Here is a 22,087-nt window from a genome sequence, read left to right as displayed (position 1 = left end):
TAGATGTTACAGTAAACCAATAAACCATTCATTTCATGTAGTTATGACAGACTTCAAAGGAATTGGCCGTATGTTAAAGGTTTCATATAAATGCAGTGTGAGGTCACTGTGTGCACCACCACAAAGGTATCATTTTACTTGTTCATTCTGCACTGACTTCAGCTGCAAGAAAAACAACTGCATTGTGTCATAGGAGAGGTCAGTGCATTTCGGACAACTTCCTGTTTATTAAGAAAAAAAGCTGGAGGAAATAAATGCCAGCTAAGGTGGAAAAGTATGTTGGTCCATGTATATTGTGCTACTTCATCTGGAATTGGTTCTAGAGCCATTGGATCCTCTAATGCAAGTAGTACCTTTTTTTCAAAATAATTTCAATGTAGTAGACCTAATATTTTTAAAGGACTTATAAACATGTAAATAGGAACTTTGTGATGGCAGTTCCAATGTCCTGTACCTCATTTTGTGCCTTTTAGGATGTTGTTACTGTCTACTGCTTGTTTCTGTGAATATTGCTGAGCAGATAGGAAGGGTGTTTCTGCTGCTTTTTGGGGGGATTCTGGAGGATTTTTCTTGCACAAATATCTGTTGCTTGATTTATTAACCTTTATACACCAGGTGTAGCCTGAACAGTAGGCAGAGCAGATATTATGTTGGTCAAGGTTGTGTGTGATTGTGCTTTTTTAGGCCCTATTCTAAACATGCTCTTAGACAAATGGTGAGCTTCAGCACGTGTTTCGTGGTCTGACTTCAGAAATGTGAATGAGAGAACAAAAAAGCTATATCAGGGACTTCTAAAACAAAGTCAGAGTTCCTTTAAGAGAAGCCTGAAAGAGAGAGGATCTTTTCTGCACCTCCCCTCACCCTTTTGCCCACTGATGCAGCTCCTCTAGGCTCACCCAGATTTGCCAAATCTCCTATCTGGGGAGAGTCAGGCAGGAAATTTACTGTCCTGGATAGATGCTGTGAGGCCATCAGCTTTTGGTCTGCACTGAGGAGAATGGTTGAGTCAGCTTTTGGGTTTGTAGGTGCTACACTGGGGAATTTTTTAACACGGTATCTAGAGCTGCCAGATTGTGAGACTTCCGATTTCCGTGGGAAAGTGATGGCATTATTAAAATGAAAGTTGTCACTTGCAATTACAGCGTTACTGCCTGAGAGAGCTAATTACTTGCACTCAACTAAAATGTAAGCATTGCATTGAATGAAAAGTGTGTTTTACTGTTAGGAAGATAAGATTGAGCAGCTGTATCTTGGAATCACAAAGGAGGTGGGTGATGCTGAAGCAGTGGGTACACACCAATGTCCGTGTCAAGCTCCATTTGAAAGAGTGTTGGCCATGATATTAAGATTCCAATGTGGTTTTGTAATCTCATTTTTTACACAGGTGTGTGGTAATGTTTTAAGTAATTTTTGAGTCACAGTTGGTTCATGCAGGAAGATCTAACAGTGTGCTGGCAGCTTGCATCTCTAGCACACTTGCACACAGCAGGCATGCAACTGAGCAATGTTGGTCTCTTCATTTCTGCCAGTGAAAGTTTTAAAATGTGCTGTGGGTCAAGTAGGATTATTGATGTGAGAACACGCAGCCACTGGCTGCTCACTCAGCAGCCTTTCCTGGCTGCCTGTCCGGTGTCCAATACTGTTATTCCTCAGGTTGGGCATCCTGGAGGATGCAGCTTCCCTGTGCTCTGCCTTCCCTCAGCACAGGTGCAGTCCCTGATCTTTTGTGTTACACCTTGGTCTTACATTCTGCTGCTGATGTTTTTATCTTGCCTGCTCCTGAAATTTTAGGCAGGAGTTAATACAGTTCTTAATTTACCTAGGCTTTATGCATTGTTAAATAAGTGGTTTACCTGTGAATAGATCCAGGTCATTTGATTCTGGAGAATGCCAAGATTTTTTTTGAGCCCTTCTTGTAGATAGAGGTTTTCACTTCAGATGTTATAGGAGGGTTTTCTGTGCCATGAGAGAAAACATGCTACAGGGCACAAAAACTGTGGACTGGTATTTTTCAGCCACAGTGCTGGTGGTGAAAATGAAAACTGATAAAATAGGTCAGATAAATTTAAAAACACTCATTTGCTATTCCGGGAAACTTTAAAATTGTCAAGGAATTTTTAAAAGGAAAAAAACCAATCTGAAACTACTTAACATCTGAGATGTGGTTTTTCTGGACTAGGCTAAAACTAAGCCAACAGCAGATCTCTCCCAACATCTACCAAGAAAGGAACAAGGATCAGACTGATTCTTCTCCAGTGGGTTCCTGCAGTCACAGCTTAAAATAAAGGCTGCTCGCTGATTGTACAATCTGAGAGCTATAAACTATAACTCTTTTCCTCCTCCTCCTTCATGGCAGAAAGCTGCTGGTTTGTGTAGGCTTTCAATGGGTAGTTGTATCTCTGTCATTTGTAGTGACCTTGCAAAGTAAAAGGGTTAACTGATCAGTCAGAGTGAAAATGATTAATCTTTGAGATGTGAAAAATGGGGCAACTTTGTACTTGAATAGAACTTGCTAAAATAGCATTTCTAAAACTTGAGTCAGAAAAAATGTCTTTAATTTCCTAATTAATGTCTGTTAAATAAAAAAGGTCTCCTTCAGTGAATGTTTCTACATTGTTCTATGAAGGGTTTTTGGTTTTGATGGAAAAAAATAAAACTCTGAAACTGGGTTTATATAAAGCAAAGGAGAAGCATGTACTTTATACTGACAGAACTAGTCTAGACTTGTGTAATTGAACCTTGTGATTTGAATATGAATGCTTGTTGGTTTCACGATGAGAGTGATGTGTTTTCCAGCTACAGTTGAATCTCATAAAGCTGTGGTATCCTCCATGCAGAACTTGGCTATGCCTGTCCTTTGGAATGGATTGAGTTCCTCTTACTTTGTCTGCTGAGGGAATCAACACCTCAGTTCAGACTGGGAACCTGCTGATGATGTGATCCACTGACAGTCCCCTGTCCTGCTTGTTGGGTCTGTCAGTGGTGGCCTGAGCATCTTTTGGACAGATGTTAACTGGGAAATGTGCTCCAGTGGCTGAGGGTCAGTCTGCACGAGAGCCTGCAGCTCAGCTGGTGTGGATCTGAGTGAAAGGGGACTTGTAAGGTCGTTGCTTGGCAGCAAATATTGTGGCTACAACCCCATCCCTATCTCTGCTCCTGTCCTGTGTAGACACAGCCTGAGGGAATTGCACCTGGGGAAACGGCAGGAATAATAGTGCCATGACTCCCTTCGTGCATTCCTTGCCTTTTTCACCTGAAATGAATGTAAAATGGAAGGAGCCTCTGCATCTCACCCGTGTTGCCATTTCTCTTGTACAGAGAGAAGTGGCTTTTAAGCTAAGCATGTTCCTATTTGATATCAACGGCCTCTAGATCAAATCCTGGAAAAAGTATGGAAGAAGATAGACTGCTGTTGCTGCAGCTGTTAAATTCTAGCAGATAGTCTTAACCAAAATTGCCCATTTGCCCCATCCTTCTTGCCTTTTATGCAGAAACAAACACCTCCAGATAACTTGCAAATATGAAAGTCAAATGAAAGGTTGCACATGTTTTTAGAATGTCCTTCAGCCAGTATGCGTAACAGTCATGCATACAGCACTTCTTGCTTTTATTTCGCCACGTGGCAGTGACATGTGCATTACCTGCTCTGACCTTTCTGGGGCTTTCCTGATTCATTTGAAGGCAAGCATTTACAAACAGTGCAGAAGGAGTTAGTAACTTTCTTAAAACAGTGTGTAGATCTCCAAAAGTTTACTCAATAAAGTGCTCTTGTTTGTTTGCGGTAAAGCTGATTACATCCTGTCGATTTACTTGTATAATCTTGTAACTGTCTTAGTTTGTGAATTGTAAACTGTTCTGCAGAGTCATGAGACTTTTTCTTGGCTGTTGTGCTGTAGTAGAGCAGCTGGGACTTGGAAAGCCGAAAACATTTGTGTGGTGGCTAAATGTAAGGATGACTCAGCTAAATTTCTGATGAGTTATGCAGTCAGGAAACTTAATAAGCATGTGGTTTGCCCACAGTGTCTCACAGCCGCTGCCTGGTCACGAACGGCTTATGTGACCCCTCTGCAGAGACATTAAAACATAATTGGGCACTCATATTCTCTACCAGTATGAATTCCCTTGAATTAGCTGTAGTCATTTCAGAGATTTTCTTTTTCTTAAAACTGGAAAATTAAAAATTATATGAAGTGAGAAGAATTTTCAGCACGCTGTGGAATTAGAGGAGAAAAATAACAGTGTCCTGTGCATACAGTCTGTCATATCTAACTGGGAAAGAAGTCTTAAATTCTGACAGAAATTGAGGGAAATGGGGAAGGAAAATATATCTTCCATTTTTTTTTTTAGATCTGCGTTCTCTTTGTGCTTGAAACTGTTTAATCAGTGGAAGATGAGGACAAACAAAGATCAAAGTGTGGTGATTCTGAGCAGTGGGATCTGGTCTCAGCTTTGATGTTGGAATAGAGAGGACAGGCACTACAGCTCCTTTTGCTTCTGTCTCCTCATCTATAAAATGTGGATAATGGCACTTATTTCTGTGAGCAGGTCGGGCTTTTATAGAGGAGGAGGATTACTGACTGTTGTTATATCCCAGTAGTGGTACTGGTGTTTTGTGTGGTATAAACTGTGCAACTGTTTGAAAAATGCCACACAGCCAAGAGCAGCAGTCCCAAACCCAAAGCCTTGTGAACTATACTGCCATTCACTTTTACTGTGTGCCAGGTAATGTTTGCATGTGGAAATTTGGAAATGCAGTGCATCTGAGTATTAAAACATACATGCACAGTGGCTGTAGTAGGAGGTAGCTGGCACTGTCATGTTTTTTTAGCAATTATCATGTGAAAATTCTTGATTAATACTCTTAAAGATCCTGGTAAGTACTGCTGAGGATCCCTGTTACACTGGATGAGCTGTATGTTATGGTAGCTGTGTACAACCACAAAAGTGACATTTTCATCTCGTGAAGCTTTGGAACTTCGCAGCTTCAAAAAGTGCAATGAAATTAGATACATCACAGAATGGAGGCAGTTTAAAACAAGTATAAATAAATGCATGAGAGATACAGAATAAGGCTGACAGTGGCTATTTAAATACTGAAGTTCAGCGTTTGCCTTTTCTTTAACTCAGCCTGTTTTCTTGCCCCAGGATTGGAATCTGACATGGCACACAGAAGATCCAGACTTCACCCCATGCTTTCAGAACACAGTCCTGGTCTGGATTCCTTGTGTTTACCTGTGGGTCTGCTTCCCAGTGTACTTCCTGTACCTTCGCCGTCATGACAGGGGGTACATACAGATGTCAAACCTTAACAAAGCCAAAACGGTGGGTGACTTTTTAAAATCAGGATTTAGTGAGCTTCTCTGGAAGTTTGTATCTATTTTCAGCAGGGTTTCAGCACAGTATTTTTGTTGAGCACCATTCTTGGCCTGCATGTAAACTTCAGCTGTAACTTGCTTCTTCTACTTGTATTTGATTTCCAAGCCTTACATGTTTCCCTTGCCCTTTTATTAGGCTTTTAGAAATTTACTCTGGCATAGTAACAAACATGTAGATCCTTTGTGAGACCAGTTGGAGAAGACTATTTTAGGCAACTCAGTCTCAAGGCCAAGCTGTTCTTCTTTTGTGCATGTTTTAGAATTGCCCAAAGGATATGATCTGATTATGACTTCTACTAACACCCAGCATCCAGTGTTCATCTGTATGTTGTGCTGCATTATCTGTGTGAACTGATGGATTAAAGACAATTCTCTGTTGCAGGCTTTGGGCTTAATACTGTGGATAGTCTGCTGGGCAGACCTTTTCTACTCTTTCTGGGAAAGAAGTCAAAATATTTTTCTCATTAGCCCTACAATACTGGGTATAACAATGGTAAGTTCTGCATGGCCACTGTTCATGCAAAACCTTAAGCAATAACACCATCTTGGTATTAATCACATGTTGTAATTCTTTCAGCTACTGCCTTTATGTACAGACTTTTTCTGCAATTGAACTACAGTTGACTCTGAAATATCTGCTCTGTTTTTAATAAAAAAATTAGGAAACCTCCCCCCCCCTCCAACCCATTAATGCTCAGTGTGTTTCACTTCAGCATACAAGGCAGTGCTAGTTGTCTTAACTTATTTTGGTAGGCTTGAGCTACCATTTATTTTATAGTTTGACTCAAGCATAGGGGGAAGGAATTGACTCAAATACTGATTCAGCCTAGATAATACAAACTACTGAGCTTGGTGGAAGGCAGTCAAAGGCATTGCATTATTAAGTATCTTATTACGAGCTCTCTTGCATGTAACATTCTTTAGGGCATGTTTTCTTTGTTACACTTGATGACACAGTGGAAAGTCTCAAATGCCACAAGTCACACAGGTGTCCCCAGCTAACTCCTTCTGCCTAGATCCACAACTATTGTCTGCTTGCACACCAGTATCCCTGCATTTCAAGCAAAATGCCTTGCTGTTCATTTATTGTCATATTCATTGTGGACTTGGAGTGGTAGTGATAAAATAAGATGCTCCGGGGGGAGGGTGGGACACCACAGCCCCAACAACAGCCAAACAAAAAAACCCCACCCAACAGCCCTCAAACATAGTGACAAATGCAAGAGCTGTTTAGTACTTTGTGGTTGTTTAATAGTGCAGTTGTCAAGCTTTTGTCAGGCTGATTGAAAGTGCCTGTGTCAGCAGCCAAGTGAGATGTACCGCCTTCCTAAAGGATTCTGAAAACACACAAAATACAGAAGTAGAGTAATACTTGGTCACTGGTGTTTGACACTGTGGCTTGTATGGAAAGAAATCTTTTTATTGTAAAAACAGCTAGTCAGGAAATACTTGGGAAGGAGACAGTGTCACCATAATTCCATGTTGATTTGTGATATAGAACCAGAAAAGTAAAGAAATAAAAGATTGGCAGCTTTTGACAGCACTTTTGTGTATGTAATAATTTATTTCTATATAATACATATTCCTTTTCTTTTTTTTGTCCACTCTTTACTGATACAGAGAATTTCCTATTTAATTGTATTTTTGAATTACACATAAAATTTGAGGGTGTTAGTGTGTCTGGGAGATATTGGTTTAGAAATTTTAAATAAGCACAGTACCTTTAATATATGCATAACATATCGTAAAACTTACAAATATATTTTTATCTTATTTCTTCACAGTTGATTGCCACATTTTTGATACAATATGAAAGAATAAAAGGAGTCCAGTCTTCAGGAGTAATGACGATTTTCTGGTTCATCTCGTTGTTATGTGCCACAGTGATTTTGATATCCAAAATAAAACATGCCTTAAATATGGTAAGTGATTTTTAGCCTCGTTCAGTTGAAAGTAATCTGAAATGCTGCAGTAATAGAGTAGCTGCTTGCTGATTATGCCAGTCAAGTCAGTTAATAATTCATTGAGGGTACCTTCATTCCTTGGGTTATAACAGCAAAACAAGCAGGACTTAATGACTCCTGTTTTGAACTGCAGGTGAAATTCATAGGGATTTTAACTGTAGCAACAGTTGCCAAGAAAATTTTTCTGGCTGTTGAAGAAAGCGGATGTGTCTGCTTGAGTACACTAAATGGATAATCTTTGATATGAGACTGTTTTAACTGTGAGTTTACGTCATCTTCCTGTTGATTGTGCAGTGGATTTCCTGAAACACTTTGTTCGGTGGTGGTGTGGTCTCACCTGCCAGGACAAAGTTAAAGTGTGCACGTGAAATATTTTTATGTCTTGCAGTACAGCCACCTCAAATATCAGACTAATTGCAAAGCTACCTGAAAAGGGCAAATCACTTTTGCTTCTTGAGACCTTTAAGGCATAGTGTGAATTTTGAGAACTTTCAGCTGACTTTTGTCTTCAGCTGTTGGGAATAGGGTTTTATTGGGGTATGTGTGTGTCCCATCTATCCCTGTGCTTTGATTTCTGTGGTTGACATGTTACGTATCAGTCCCAGCCTAAGAAATGAAAGAACCTCTGAATTTAAGCACAGTGGAACAAAGTGTAATCTAAATTCTTCTCTTATTCTTATCTTCTGTGTGCATACTAATTAAAAATTTTGCTTTTACCCAGTGCATAAATGCCTTGCTCCTCTAAAAAAAGAAGTTCATGCTTGTGTGATTATAGTAGTGACTGAATAAAAATAAATGGTATCTTTCACATCCTCCCCGGTCTCGTTACCTCCCCTTCACCAAAATAAACATTACCCCTAATTTGCATGGGGTGGGTACTGTAGCACTTACTTAGTCTGCAGAATTTACAGGAAGGAGCGGTTTTCTGTTTAATACTAACATGTTGTTTTAAATCAATTCCTCAAGCCTTCTAATTGGAGTGTTACCTTCCTTTGTAGGGTGCTGAAGTGGATGCATTTCGTTATGTCACCTTCTGCATTTACTTTGTCCTGTTATTTGCACAGCTCATCCTGTGTTGTTTTCCAGAACAACCACCTTTGTTTTCTGAAACAGTGAATGATCCTGTAAGTAAGTCTGTACTGAGGTGCTGAGTATCATACCTGCAATACTCTGTGCAAGGAGCCATAGGGCCATAGTCTCCCAGATAACTCAAATTCTGCTTTTTAGTTGGTGATGAAAAAGATGAAGCCTAAAATGTGCAAAAATGGGGGGAGAAGGGGGGCTGTATGGAAGAAAAAGCGCAAAAATTGTTTCACTCATTCCTGAATAGCATTCCTGAGGTTAAGTCATACTTATTTATATTCAGTTATATTCAGCTTCTGGCAGTCAGTGGGAAATAGTGATTTGGAATGCTGTGCTCCTGGTCACCTGATATGTTCAGTAGGCAGGAACTCACAACGATGTGGGTTCCCTTTCTTTTGAAGGTGGGGAAGAATCTAGACCTGGAAGACTTTGGATAGATGTGTTTGATTTCCATATTTATCTCTCTTGTGTCAAGCAAAAATTTAACCAACTCATTTGCAAGAGCAGCTAACGTTAGAGGGTGGTTTGGATGTAGAAATTTAATTTTGCCTAGACATGATGTTTTTTGCGTGTGTTCCTAATTACACACGCTGGATATATCTAAAGTGACCCAAGGAGTGCTGGTCATCCTTGCTTACCTCTGGGCTACATCATCTGAGTCACAGTGGAGTGACACTTGTCACTGCCTGCAGTTTGCCGAGTTTAGAAACTTCATTTCTATAATTGGGGTTTTTTTTAAACACAAGGTCTGATTCTGGTTCGATGGCTGTTAGGTGAGACTTGATTGATGGAGGAAAGTGTGGCATGTGGGATAGGAGGAATAAATGTTGCCTTTGTAACTGTGGAAAGGGTCCATAACCAGTTGGGCTTCCAGAATTCCAGTTACTTTCTCCATCAGTATCCAGGGTGCCAGTGGTGCTCTGCACTCCACAGCAGACACTCTGTGTGTGTGTATGTCTGGAGGGAAGAGCAAACTGCTGAGCCTTTGGCACCTCTTTGGGTTCTTTTCATCTCATTCAGGGATTAAATATACTCAGCAGGATACTGTGGATTTGTGGAAACCTCCTTTTCTGCTTTGATCATGTTTATAATAATTACAAGGTGCTTTGAGACCACAGTGGTTTGTTGTTCTGTTCTGAGTATTTCTAGGAGTGTCTAGGAAATAGGGCAGACATGAAATTTTAACTTTCTCTTTTTATGAGTAGCGTGACTGTTATGATGGAGAAAAGAGCAAAGAAGTCATGTTAGACATCCTTAAATTCTACTTGATTCCCTTTTGCAAAGCGTTTCCAAGCCAGAAATGCTTGTAAGGCTTGAGTAAAATCTTAGTATGTGTTTACTGAAGCCAGAAAACTAGAGTAAAATTTTTAAGGTGTAGATAATGATGTATATAGAAGTCAAACAATGTGTTTTGTCTCTTGTTTACATTACACAAATCCAGACTTGTTACAGCTTCTTGTCTTCATTCTACCTGGCATAAAAGTCATTAGGATTAATAGTTCTTTGTGTGATAACTATTTTTACCAAAAATAGTATTATTTTAAAAGCAGTCTAACATGTTTTCTTGTTTTAAACTTTTGCTTTAAGCAATGAAGTCTGGTTTTTGGTAGTACAAGACCTAGTGGGCTCTTGAATTTAGAACTTCCAACTGCAAGTTGATTAAAAAAAGGAAAAAAGGGAAAAATCAGTACGGCATTTTATTTATGTTTTTAATATATGAGAATGTTTTTCAGTTTTGATGAAGTTGAAAGTATACCCTGTATTTGCTGAAATAGAAATCTATCTGTCAGGAATGCTGGAGTGATGAATGCTAGAAGTTTTTCCCCTTTCCTTTCTCTGACTTTAAAAAGTTTAACCATTCATGAAGTGATGGGGTTGGATTTGCTTGCAGTCATTTTACTGCAAGTGTTTAAATACTTTGGAAATGTGAAACTCTCGTCCCTTTAAAGAAAAAAAAGCACGTGTCTCATGCATTCTCTTATTTTTCCCTGCCAAGTTGCAAAAAAAGCCGTGTGAGAAAGAGAAAACGCAGGACTCTTGTGTAGCTGGGTGGTAACACTGCAGCACAGGACAGCCAGCTTACACAAACAAGAGCTGAAAAAATGCAAATGTTTGAAACACTTGGCTCTGGCTGGTTTAATTGCAGCTCTTTAATGATGTTTGGTGACTTTTGTAGATAGAATACCTGGGTTGTTCCAATTATAGTTGAAGATAAAAACCTAATGGGTTGTTGTGCCGAAGGAGTGGCTGATCTTAGCATTCTTTAGGTGCTGTTCAGAGCAGGGAAAGAGGGACGAGAGACATGTGCACTAGAATTCTGCAAGTAAACCTTTAGTACATTTGAGATTCTCCCAACCTTTATGCTGTTTTAATCCAACCAGAGTAGGAGAGGACATGAACTTGAAGAGCAGTTGAACAGCCAGACATTGTGTTGGATGCAGAGCAGGAGGGAGCTGTGTACGTTTATGGATACTGAAGTTTCCCATGCTAACTGATGAATGAGATACAGGGTTTCTAAGGGGAGTTTTGGGATGCTTTTGCAGAGTTAACATTTTTTTTTCATTTGTGCATTTGTGTTGATAGAGTCACAGCACTTCAGTGCTAGAACAGTAGAACTGAATTCTTCATTCATGACTAACTGCCCAATTAACATATTTATGCCCTCCTATGGTAGCATACCTTGCATTGAAACAGGCGTTGAACTGGAAAGACTGTCTGGCCTGCACTGTCCTATGAAATTCCTTTAACTATTTGTTGTGTTGTTGATATGGAACACTGCTGTTCCTTGTGTCCCAGTGGTCGAATCTGCTGACAGCCCTGGAGCTGTGCTTATGTGTTCTGAACAAGCTCTCAGTAGCATAAGTGGCAAATTTTGGTAATGTGAAAAAGTACTGTACACAAAAGGAAATTTCAAAAGCATATTTTCTGCTTTGCTTGTTTCTCTTGACCCTGTATCAGTCACTTTGATTTCTTTTTCTCCCTTCTAGAATCCATGTCCAGAGTTCAGTGCTTCTTTCCTCTCCAGAATCACATTCTGGTGGATCACTGGGTAAGATCAAGATGCTGTGCATAGCATCAGTTCAAGTTAGATGGCACTTTGGGAACCTGCTTTCAGAGTTAAATTAGCAAGAATCCTGCCATAATTTAGATTGTTTTGGTTGGTTGTTTTGTAGATAGATCAAATGGATATTTTTTCCAAATTTGATTAATATTTTTTCCTTTCTTTGTATAGTCTTTGTATTTTAAATTTTGGCAGTATTTACAGAATCACAGAATATTCTGAGTTGGAAAGGACCCACAAGGGTCATCAAGTCCATCTTTTAAGTGAATGGATCTCCGTATGGGGGTCAAATCCATGACCCTGACGTTATTTAATATGTTTATTGGAAGAAAATAATAAAAAAAAATTGCCCAGGAGGCTCTTTTTTCCTATTAACTTAGTTTTAGTTCTGCTGTATGAATTAAAGTGAAATAACATTGGTGTATAGTTGTGGTTGGTACTTGGCCAGAGTTCCAACAGAAAGTTAGATGAAAGGAATTGCTTTGTGAAATTAAAAGCTAATAAAGATTTTGAAACTTGGTAGCTATGGGAGTATTAATTGCCTGGCTGATTTTCAAATGAGATCACTTCGTCTTTTCTTTTATTTTCCCTGAAGTTTGAATTCAGTGGCATACCCTGGATCCTTGGATGTTGTGGTGTCTGATGCTCACAGCAAGGACAGGAACATGTGTATTTTAGCATCTGGACCTGTTTTGTTCCAGGTCCCAGTGTTTGCATCCATCTTTGTGCAGAGCTGGCTCTGCTTTGGGGCTGGATGCAAGGACCACTGTATGTGTAAATGTATACACACACACATCTCTGGTGTTTCTAAATTTATGCTGCTGATTCTTTCTGATACAGGTTGATGATTCGGGGTTATCGGAGCCCTTTGGAAGCCAAGGATTTGTGGTCATTAAATAAAGACGACAAATCAGAGGAAATAGTGCCGGGTTTGGCTCGAAATTGGGCAAAAGAGTGGGCAAAGACCAAGAGGTAAGTTCAGTTATCCTGGCTCTCAGTTCTCCTGAGATACAGAGGTTTAAAAGCTCAAAGTTTCTCATCCTCTCTTTAGAGCTGGTTGTCATTTGTTATCAAACCTGCTTTTGTGAGGCCCATGTGGCAGGTCTGTATTTGTCCTCAAGTGCACACAGAACAGGAACCAAGTAGGGTGGTGTGTTTCTTCTTTATGAAGAGCTGCATCGACTTTCCCTTAGTGCTTTATGATCCAAACCTTATAACTGGGACTTTTGATGTGTCTTTTTCATCCTGGGGAGGGAATGTTTTCACACAAACTTCAGTCATGTAATTAGGGAGCTTGGGCTCCCTCTGTAGTTGCCAAAGCCTCGGGAAGGTGGTTCAGGGTGTAAAAGTGAAAAGCTTATTACTTTCCTTTGACTATATAGGGAGTCTGAGCAATCTAAGCCAGATGACTAAAATTAGACTGCATGCCTGCACTCTCCATCCTACTTTCATCATCCTATACTGCAGCAAATAGAAGTACCTTTTCATTGAAGGAAAAGTACATGCTTGCTTACACAGCATGTTTTTATATACAGCTTGTCCTCAGAAGTTCGGAGTATGTAGTTTGGCATAAGCCAGACGTGTAAAAAGAATGTGTGCGCTGGGGATGTCTTGGCATCAACCTGACTTGTGTTTTATCTCTGGTGCTACGAAAGTTCGGCATTACTGGGTTCTAGAATAATAATGGCCTTTGCTCTTTGAGCTTAACACAACTTACAGCCCTATTCTTCATTCCCTGGGGCAGACCTGTAGGAGAGATGTGACAGGGATGTTACTCATCCAAGCAAAGAAGGCTGTTTCTGAGTGGCCATTTGGTTCATTTGGTTATGGTTGCAGGATTAAAAATGTTTGACAGTAACCTCCAGTTTTAAACTATTGAGAGTCATAATAAACAGCTCATAAACATCTCATTTGAATAGTGTGCATTTTTCCAGTTGGCTTTATCCTTGAATAAAGGCTATATCATATACCTGCTCTTGTTTCAGGCAACCACTGAACATGTTATATGCGCCCAAAAAGCAGCAAAAGTCAAGCGACTCAAATGGTGATGTGACAGAAGAAGCTGAAGCTTTGATTATAAAACCATCTCAGAAGAGCTCTGAAGCATCTTTATTCAAGGTTTTATATAAAACCTTTGGGCCATATTTTCTCATGAGTTTCCTGTTTAAAGCCATACACGATCTCTTGATGTTTGCAGGCCCGGAAATTCTGAAGTAAGACCTCTATACCTTGTTATTGTATTAAAAGTATGTGAACAGAATTTAAAACATGCTAGTATTCCACTCCTCAGACTGCTTTGCCTTCAGCTGGTTAAATGGGGAAGAGAGATCATGGCAAGTGAGAGACCAGGAACACAAATGATTTTGGTCCATTAGTTTTCAAATCCTAACATCATGCAGTAAATGTTTGACTTTTTATGTTCCTCTTCAGCACTAGAAGGCCAGGCAGGAATATAATCAACAAAAGCAGGAGAGTTTATTAAATTTTAACCTGTAATAATTTTGGGACTACCCATCACAGTATGTGAAGCCACAGGGCTGAGGATCTGGGAGAGTTGCACTGCTTTAAGCTGATAAGAAGTAAAACAGTTGTGTTTGTATTTTAACTGGAGGAAAAATGAGACTTTCTAGTGTAGATCCAAGAGAATGCTATACATGTAAGCTATGTGATACTTTATGTTTCAAATTAGTACACTGAGGAGGGAGTGATGTGTGCTCAATATAAAATGATCTCCAGTTTCTAAGAAGTTTGCTAAAGTGTTTTATCTAAGTTTGGTGCTTTAGGTGCTTGAATGACCTGTGCAATGGTTGGAATAATCTAAGGTTGTGACCATGACATTTGAGTTTGTTTTGCATCTATCAAGAGAATTAATTTCTCTCTCCACAGATTGTTACTCAACTTTGTAAATGACAAAACTGCCCCAGACTGGCAAGGCTACTTTTATACAGTGCTGCTGTTTGTTTGTGCCTGTCTTCAGACACTGATTCTTCACCAGTATTTTCATATTTGCTTTGTAACTGGAATGAGGCTCAAAACAGCTATTGTTGGTGTAATTTATCGAAAGGTAGGTGTTTCTGTAAATAGACGATACCTGTCTGTGACTGTGAGAATGCATCACTTAAATCTGAATTATTAGTTATGAGACTGTGGTATGCTGATTCCTAACTCTTAATAGAAATAAGAGAGTGTCTAATTTATAAATAAAACCCTTTAAGGTAGGGCAGTCTTCTAATTTACTAGTTAACTTGCTTCTTCCCACTGCCAAACAAGAAGTCTTGTCTCTTTTAGACTAGGGGTGTGCAATGATTCAGTTTGTGCAGGAATTAAGATGCACCTACATTTACAGCTTCATTTGGGACTTAACAGCAGTGCCATCTCATCTTAGGATAAGCTGGAACATTTTAGAAAGCTGTGGAGTGATAAATCTGTGTGAGAAAAATGTGTCATAAGAAATGAAGATTCCAATTCTTACACAGAAACACTAAACAAAATGAACAAATTATATCCCCCAAAGATGGCTTATTGACTTTAATTCTCTATCAGCTTAAACCTAACTTAGCTGCTTGCTTCGAACTATACAACTTGCATTTTACAAAACATACAGGGTAAACAGAATATGAAGCAAGAATATGATTGCTTGTAATTTTAAGGAAGAATCTCTGTAAAGCAGTTGAATTCTGTGGAGAAAATGCAAGTAAGTCTTCCATCATGTTGCCTTCTTTTTATTTTTTATCCACACCTAGGCACTTGTTATCACAAATTCTGCTAGAAAGACCTCAACTGTGGGTGAGATTGTGAATCTAATGTCTGTGGATGCTCAGAGATTCATGGATTTGGCTACCTATATAAACATGATTTGGTCTGCCCCTCTCCAGGTGATACTAGCGCTGTACTTACTGTGGCAGGTGAGAACTGTGTGTTGTCTCCTGTTTTGGCTTTGGCTGTGTGCTGCTTGCTGTGATTCTGTGACTTCAGACAGCTGTTGTTCAGACCACTGGAGGGTTAGAGCAGTGTGGGGAAAATGCTGTTTATTTAGAGCCATTCAGAACTGCTTTTATCAAGAAGGAAGGCAGATGGGTCTGAATTTGCACATCTGAGTGCGTATGGGAGAGCTGCAGGTGGGAGCTGTTGGGGGACTGCAATACCTATAGTATCTCACTTGTCACTTCATTTAAATTCAAGTGGCCTTGGTTCTGTACTCAGTCACCGTATGAGGTGTCCCAGGCTGACTTTTCATGAATCTCCACTTTAGAAGAACAGGCAAACCAGCAAAAACTGGAGAACATTAAAAGATCAGTGTATGTGTGTATAGAGATACCTTTCCAGAGAGAGATTGATCTGTATGTACCTCTGTTTATGTATGTTTGTTTCAAAAATCAAAGCATATAATCATTAACCTAAGCTCCTACTTGATCCTCATCTTCCCTCAAGCTGTTCTTGAAAAGGGAAGAAAAGGTTAAAAACTATTTTGGAATGCTTTTCTGTGGTGTATGTGATGGTTTGATTCACGATTTAAAAAATGAGTTTGAATAAATGTTTACAATTAACCACTCTTCAGAATTTAGGTCCTTCAGTGCTGGCAGGAGTGGCTGTCATGATCCTTCTGGTTCCAATAAATGCTGTGATGGCAATGAAGACAAAAACCTATCAGGTTAGAACCCTTATATATGTGACTGTGCTTGTAAGAAACTTTGTGTTCTATTCTTTGACTTGTTCCTTGAGATTTGTCCTTCTATTTTTTTTTCCTCATCCCACTATTTATCCTTTAAAAAAAGGGAAGGGAAAGGGAGGTCAGAGGTGCTATGTATGCAGAATAAACAAACTCACATATTTTTCAACCTTGCAGCATATCTGTATATGATGATCTAAATTTGCAGTAGTGAGGGCCAAGGTAGCATTTTAGCCACCTTCATGAGATGTCCAATGATGGAATTGGAATTAGCTCAGTTTTTAAATTACTGCCTAAGAACTAGAATGCAAACATAAACTACTGGCTACCTAATGAACCTGAATTAATGAAATAGTCATGTTTTCCCAATGGTGGTTCCAGTGTTAAAGTTTTCTACTGCAAAAACTACTCCCAACAGCCCCACCATGTGCTTTCTGGTGACTTCACTGCTAACTGAATTTACTGCACGTCAGTGGAGATTGTTACATTGAAGTGAAACCTTTTAGCTCTACATGTTCATCAAAACATACCGGAGCATTTGGTTCCTGCAAGGGAGAAACAGGGAATATGTGGCACGTCACAGCACACTGTCACTGGTGACAGCTGTCTGGGATAGCTGTACCGGTGCAGTCTGCTGGCTGCCCAGTGCTGAGTCACAACATCACTTCAGCTTTGCACTGCCCTCATTAAAATGCTTTATGAAGATGAAATTCTGAAATGCATGACGAATGGCCTGGCTTCTTATGGCAGAGTGGCAAGCTTTTTGCCTTAGTGCACCGTCAGAAAGCTGGGGATGGGGCTGAAGGGGAAGCGAAATCCAGTTGGGTCTGAGGTTAAATAAAAACTGCACATCACTGACACTTGATTATAGTGGCTTATTTTTTAACTGCATGTTGTACCTTTCATGAGGAACCTGAGTCCCAGGGCTCCCTGATGCAGGGTTAATCACACTTACACCAGTGCCACAGCTGTTTTGGTCTTGGTTTGGCTTTTCAGTTTCGTGAAGCATTCTTTTAATTGGTTTAAAACGTCTTGTTAATTCTGCATGTTTGTTTGTTCAGATAGTATCTCAGATTTCCTGCTTGGGAAGCTAGTAAGCTTTTGATGATAATGAGGTAAATTTGCCATTGCAAAATACAAAGCTCAGAACTTTGAGGCTCTGCCAAGTATTGTGCCCTGTTAATTATTTTTTGCTATGTTGTTTTTAGGTGGCTCAAATGAAGAGCAAAGACAACAGAATTAAGCTGATGAATGAAATTCTCAATGGGATTAAAGTTCTGAAACTTTATGCTTGGGAATTAGCCTTCAGAGAGAAGGTATTAGAGATCAGACAGAAAGAACTCCAAGTCCTAAAAAAATCTGCTTACCTTGCTGCAATGGCAACCTTCACTTGGGTTTGTGCTCCTTTTTTGGTAAGTGAAACAAATCTAGAAGTCTTCCTCCTTTTCATGACGATGCTTTCCAGGGCATTGCTTGAGGATTTGTTTTGTTTTGTGTTTTAATGAGTGGAAGAGTCAGGTTGCCCTCTGAAGTGGTGGGACACTTAGGGCTTCACTTCACTATGAAAAGGCACTACTGTTTTCTTTGAAACTCAGTGACATCTAAGGTTAAATGTGTAGTCAAATTTAGGAGAGGTCACTGATGTGCATGGTACCCTCCAGGTGGGACCTGTGGCTGACAGAGTGAAAAATCCCTTATTGCAGCATCTCTGAGAGCAGCATGTCCTAATGTAAGAGCCCTTGATCAGATGGGGACGTGGTGTGACACCTCTGGCCAGGGTTCTCTCAGCATCTCTTTAAGAACAATATGGGCAGGTAAAGCCACTGCATAGCTTGGGATTGCTTCGAATTCCTCTTTACAAAAAAAGAAATCATTGATATGCAAAACATCCCTCCTGTGTTTGTGGTTGGCTTACATTTCAGCTAATAGAAGGGAGAGAAGGGTGAGATCACATCAAAATTGCTTCAGACCCTATTAGAACAAGGGGCCATTGCTCTGGTCTGCAGAAGCAAATAAAAGCCATGACTACATTAGGATAAAATATGTGCTGTTCCAGTTGAAGGTGTTTAAGTGTACTTTCCAGTCTCAGATTCCTTCCCTGCAAACATTTTTAGTGTTTACATTATGTTTTGGGCATGATGAAAGGCAGAGAAGCAGTGCCCTGGGTAGGAAGCATCAGCTGCATTCTTCAGTGAATGCTTTTCTAAAAGAAGTCTGAGATGATTTTAATATAAATACACTATTAAATGAAATTTCTAAATAAAACTCTGCAGGTGGACTCCTTAATGCTGTTCTGTGGAGTCTGTTAGATTCCCTTAAAGTGTAACTCTGTTCCAGCACACACTGTGGGTGTGTGGCAGTGATCCTGCTCTGCAGGGGGTTTGACACTGGGGCACAGTCAGACACAAGGCTGTTGTTCAACATCTTATTTCTTGGATTTTTTTTTTTTTTTTGATATGTTCTTCTGAACTTCTGAATAAAGAATTGTTGCAAGTACCTACTTGAAAGCACTTCTGACATTGAAAACTTTTCTTTCCTGTACTGTTTCTCATGTTTCCATGGCCAGGGCTCTTTTAATAACAGTGTCAGGAAACTGTTTATTTGCAGTACCTCCCCTACTGCTCTGTGTGCTGATAAGGGTGTATTTAGCCTAATTGTTGGTAACACAAGAGTGCAGGCATGCTGTGTGTGAGGTTATTCTTGGGACTCTCTCTTGTTTCTGATCTCCACTGGAGGGCTTTCTCCCTGGGATGGGGTTGTCCAAACCGAGGGCTGTACAAACAAGCCACTGTACCAGGCACAGCTGAGTCAGCCACTGCCCCAGGAACAATGCATGTCCTCACAGCAGTCACCCTGGGGACAGAAGTACTCGTGTCTGCAGTGGATGCTGTGCTTAGATGAGACAGCTCCTTGAGTGGAGGGCTAATTGTTTCAAGTCTTTTAGGAGGGGGGAGGGATGCCGAAGATTTGTCTGCCTTGATTTCTTGTTTTAATTGGCAGTCTTTTGGAAACAGTTTCTGGATCTTGGGATATACTGAGGTATAAGTGAGTTACTGTGGAAGAAATCCCTACGAAGGGAATAGATCTGAAAGTGAACCTGTAGTTTTACTTACATTATGTTACTATAATTTATTCAACATATTTAAAAAAAGGATAAGTATATAGATTTTTGGAATTATAGCTTATGACTGATAGTAACAGTGGTTCAATGTCATTTTATTGCTCAGCGTGAAACTTAGTTCCCAACACGAAACTTGGTTAGTATAAGGCTTCATGTTTGTAATGCAGTTTCAAGTTTCCTGGACAACAGTCTATCCGTGATAAAGTGAGCTGTATGTGGAAATCTAGGGTTGTGGGAGTCTCTACAAAATATAAAATATGATAGCATCGGGGTGTTTCTAACTTTTCTGTCTATAAGTGTTACTAATCCAGTATCTGGTACTATGAAGAGTGCCTTAAAACTGAAACAGAGCAGGAAGAAAGATGAGTGATCCTTTCTCTCCTTCCTTTCTCCTGCAGTGTGACCACAGATAGCCTGGGATATATTTGTGGTTTCGCCCTTTGCTCTGTGAAGAAAGCTAGCCCTTAACACTTTTCCAAGAGGAACCATCAACTTCTTTTTACAACAACAGATTTAAATCAAATGTTTGTTTTGCAAAATCTGTTATCAAGAAGGAGGAAGTTACCTCTTTCTTTTGATTTGTAGTCCTGTGATTGCAGCTGTCACACAGTGCACTCCTGACTTGGTGGCTTTCAGATGTGTTACCCAAACTGCAACCTTTGCTCTTTGTTTCCAGGTTGCCCTGTCCACGTTCGCTGTGTACGTCACCATAGACAAGAGCAACATCTTGGATGCTCAGAAGGCTTTTGTTTCTCTGGCTTTATTCAACATCCTCAGGTTTCCACTGAACATGCTTCCTATGGTTATCAGCAACATAGTGGAAGTAAGACTTGAGTCATTAACAGGTGTTTCTGTGCAGAAGTAGGCCCTGGGTGGAAAGATTATACTCCCATGCTTAGACAATGTCCACTGGTGAAATTCAGCCAGTCAGAAAGGGAGCTTTGCAGTTCCTGTGTGTTGAGTGCTGTGCAAGCGAAATGATCAATGCTGGTTGTGGCGGATGGGTGTTCCTGAAATCAGTCATGACACTTGTGGTTTGGGAAGTGAGAGCTGGATGACTATCCAAGCAACTATGCAGTGGATTTAAGGAGGGATTAGGAGTGCATAATAACGTGCAATGGATATGTGGTGCAAAGTAATGAGCTCTTCAATGTAATGAGCAGACTGTAAGATAGTTTTATATCCCTTTTCTATGCAGGCCAGTGTCTCCTTGAAGCGCCTTAGGGTGTTCCTGTCTCATGAAGAGTTAGATCCAGACAGCATAATCAGGGGTCCCACGACAGAGGGTGAGTTTCTTTGCCTGTTGAAAGTCAGTGTGTACAGGTTTTGGGTGCTTTCTTTTGATTTCTATAAAAAATTTACTGCATTTTTGGAAGATTTCACTGATAAATTTTAAAGAGAAAGCAGAGTTGGTAAAATGAAAGTTAAATAAAGGTTCTACGTCTGTCTCAGTTTCTTCCCTCTCCACAACTCCCGTGTCCAGACTTACAGAGTGGTTGCATCCAGACATTGGTGGTCTTTAAAAATTACTGTTTCAAGTGTAGCATTTGAAATTTGTCAACAGTTAACAGAATTGTAATTAATACTGTGCCAAAACCCAGCAATTATATAACACTTCAACACCCCTGAAGGTGTAGCTGAATTAGTTGGTGTCTCTGTGTAGTTGACATTCATGTACCTTCTGGTTATTGAATGAGTGTAACCTTGGAACTTCTGCTGTCTTAATAGATCCATTAAAAGCAGAACTCAAATTTTTTTGATAAGCAGTGGGTTGTTGTTCTTCTGGAAAAGCAGCTTTATACCTCTGCCTGTGCATGTTTAGATTGACTTCTGTGGCATGATCCAGAGCATGTATTCACCTTTCATTGGTACTTTTATAAATGTGAGTTGTCTGTTTGCAGCTGAAGGATGCATTGTTGTAAAGAATGCAACGTTTAGCTGGTCCAAAACTGATCCTCCTTTGCTGAACAGGTAAGAATTGTTACCCTTCATTCCATTCCATAAGTTGCTGTGTCATAAATGATTGATATTTGACTTAAAATATACATATGGAGAAGAGTTTGTTGCCTTAGAGAAACAGAACAAATGACATCTGTTCTGAATATTTTTTTTTTTTCAAACTCGGGCCTTCATAAACTGGAGGGGTTTACAGTGTGGTGCATGCATGGAATGTATAAAGGGGAGTAGCAAGAGGTGTAATGGGAGGGGAGAAAACTGCAAGGGATTTCAAGGTCTTGCTCGGTGCTGCAGATGGGATGAGCTCCATCTAGAGGATGCAGCCAGGTCAGCCCCTTGTCATCATCCCTGGTCCCTCATGTTTGCCTGAGTCCTCAGTCTCCCTTTCACAGTGGGATTCTTGCTGAACTGTAGCCATTCTTGATTCCTGTGCTGCAGAAAACCAGTGGTGAACCTTGCACATGGGATGACTGTTAACAGAGTAACTAGAGTGATGCAGCTACAAACCCCATCTTCCATGTGCCCTGTTCCCTTCCATAACTTTGGCTGCTCTTTCTTGGGACTTAAATGGCATATTCCTTGGGATAAGGGTACTTTTTGGGAAGGATCCACTTGTATTTACATTTGTGTTCACAGAGCATTTGAGAGAAATATTGGCAAGGTCAACTCACAGTGCTTTTTTTTTCTTTTTTCTTCCCCTTTTGACTAATTATACATATTCAAATGCTATGTTCTAAGTATAAGAAGAGCTGGGTGCTTTCTGAATAAGAGGTTTGCATTTTCAAACAGTTTCAGTTGGGTTCTGTGTCAGTATTTGCAGTGGCTGTTCACATTGCATCTGGTTTTATAAGGGCAATT

At 40.0% G+C, this 22,087-nt stretch overlaps 1 protein-coding gene across 5 annotated transcripts in view; it reads left to right on the top strand.

Annotated features, from left to right (window-relative positions):
* LOC114058258 (multidrug resistance-associated protein 1) overlaps positions 1 to 22,087 on the top strand; it is a 47,793-nt gene that overhangs the window by 8,142 nt on the left and 17,564 nt on the right. For all 5 annotated transcript variants that reach the window (XM_027885436.1, XM_027885435.1, XM_027885434.1 and 2 more), the window contains exons 2-15: positions 5,146 to 5,322; positions 5,758 to 5,868; positions 7,160 to 7,297; positions 8,338 to 8,463; positions 11,410 to 11,471; positions 12,324 to 12,455; positions 13,469 to 13,696; positions 14,370 to 14,547; positions 15,227 to 15,388; positions 16,042 to 16,134; positions 17,361 to 17,564; positions 19,950 to 20,096; positions 20,472 to 20,559; positions 21,175 to 21,244. In XM_027885436.1, coding sequence (XP_027741237.1) covers positions 5,296 to 5,322; positions 5,758 to 5,868; positions 7,160 to 7,297; positions 8,338 to 8,463; positions 11,410 to 11,471; positions 12,324 to 12,455; positions 13,469 to 13,696; positions 14,370 to 14,547; positions 15,227 to 15,388; positions 16,042 to 16,134; positions 17,361 to 17,564; positions 19,950 to 20,096; positions 20,472 to 20,559; positions 21,175 to 21,244 — 1,766 coding nt within the window. In that variant the 5' untranslated portion in view covers positions 5,146 to 5,295. The remainder of the gene's footprint in view (positions 1 to 5,145; positions 5,323 to 5,757; positions 5,869 to 7,159; positions 7,298 to 8,337; positions 8,464 to 11,409; positions 11,472 to 12,323; positions 12,456 to 13,468; positions 13,697 to 14,369; positions 14,548 to 15,226; positions 15,389 to 16,041; positions 16,135 to 17,360; positions 17,565 to 19,949; positions 20,097 to 20,471; positions 20,560 to 21,174; positions 21,245 to 22,087) is intronic.

Source organism: Empidonax traillii, unplaced genomic scaffold (genome assembly GCF_003031625.1).
Source record: "Empidonax traillii isolate 1590-97213 ecotype Southwest subspecies unplaced genomic scaffold, ASM303162v1 scaffold166:size2381449, whole genome shotgun sequence".
NCBI classification, from domain to species: domain Eukaryota; kingdom Metazoa; phylum Chordata; class Aves; order Passeriformes; family Tyrannidae; genus Empidonax; species Empidonax traillii.
The sequence above is the reverse complement of the archived record's forward strand: the minus strand, read 5'-3'. Positions and strand labels throughout refer to the sequence as shown.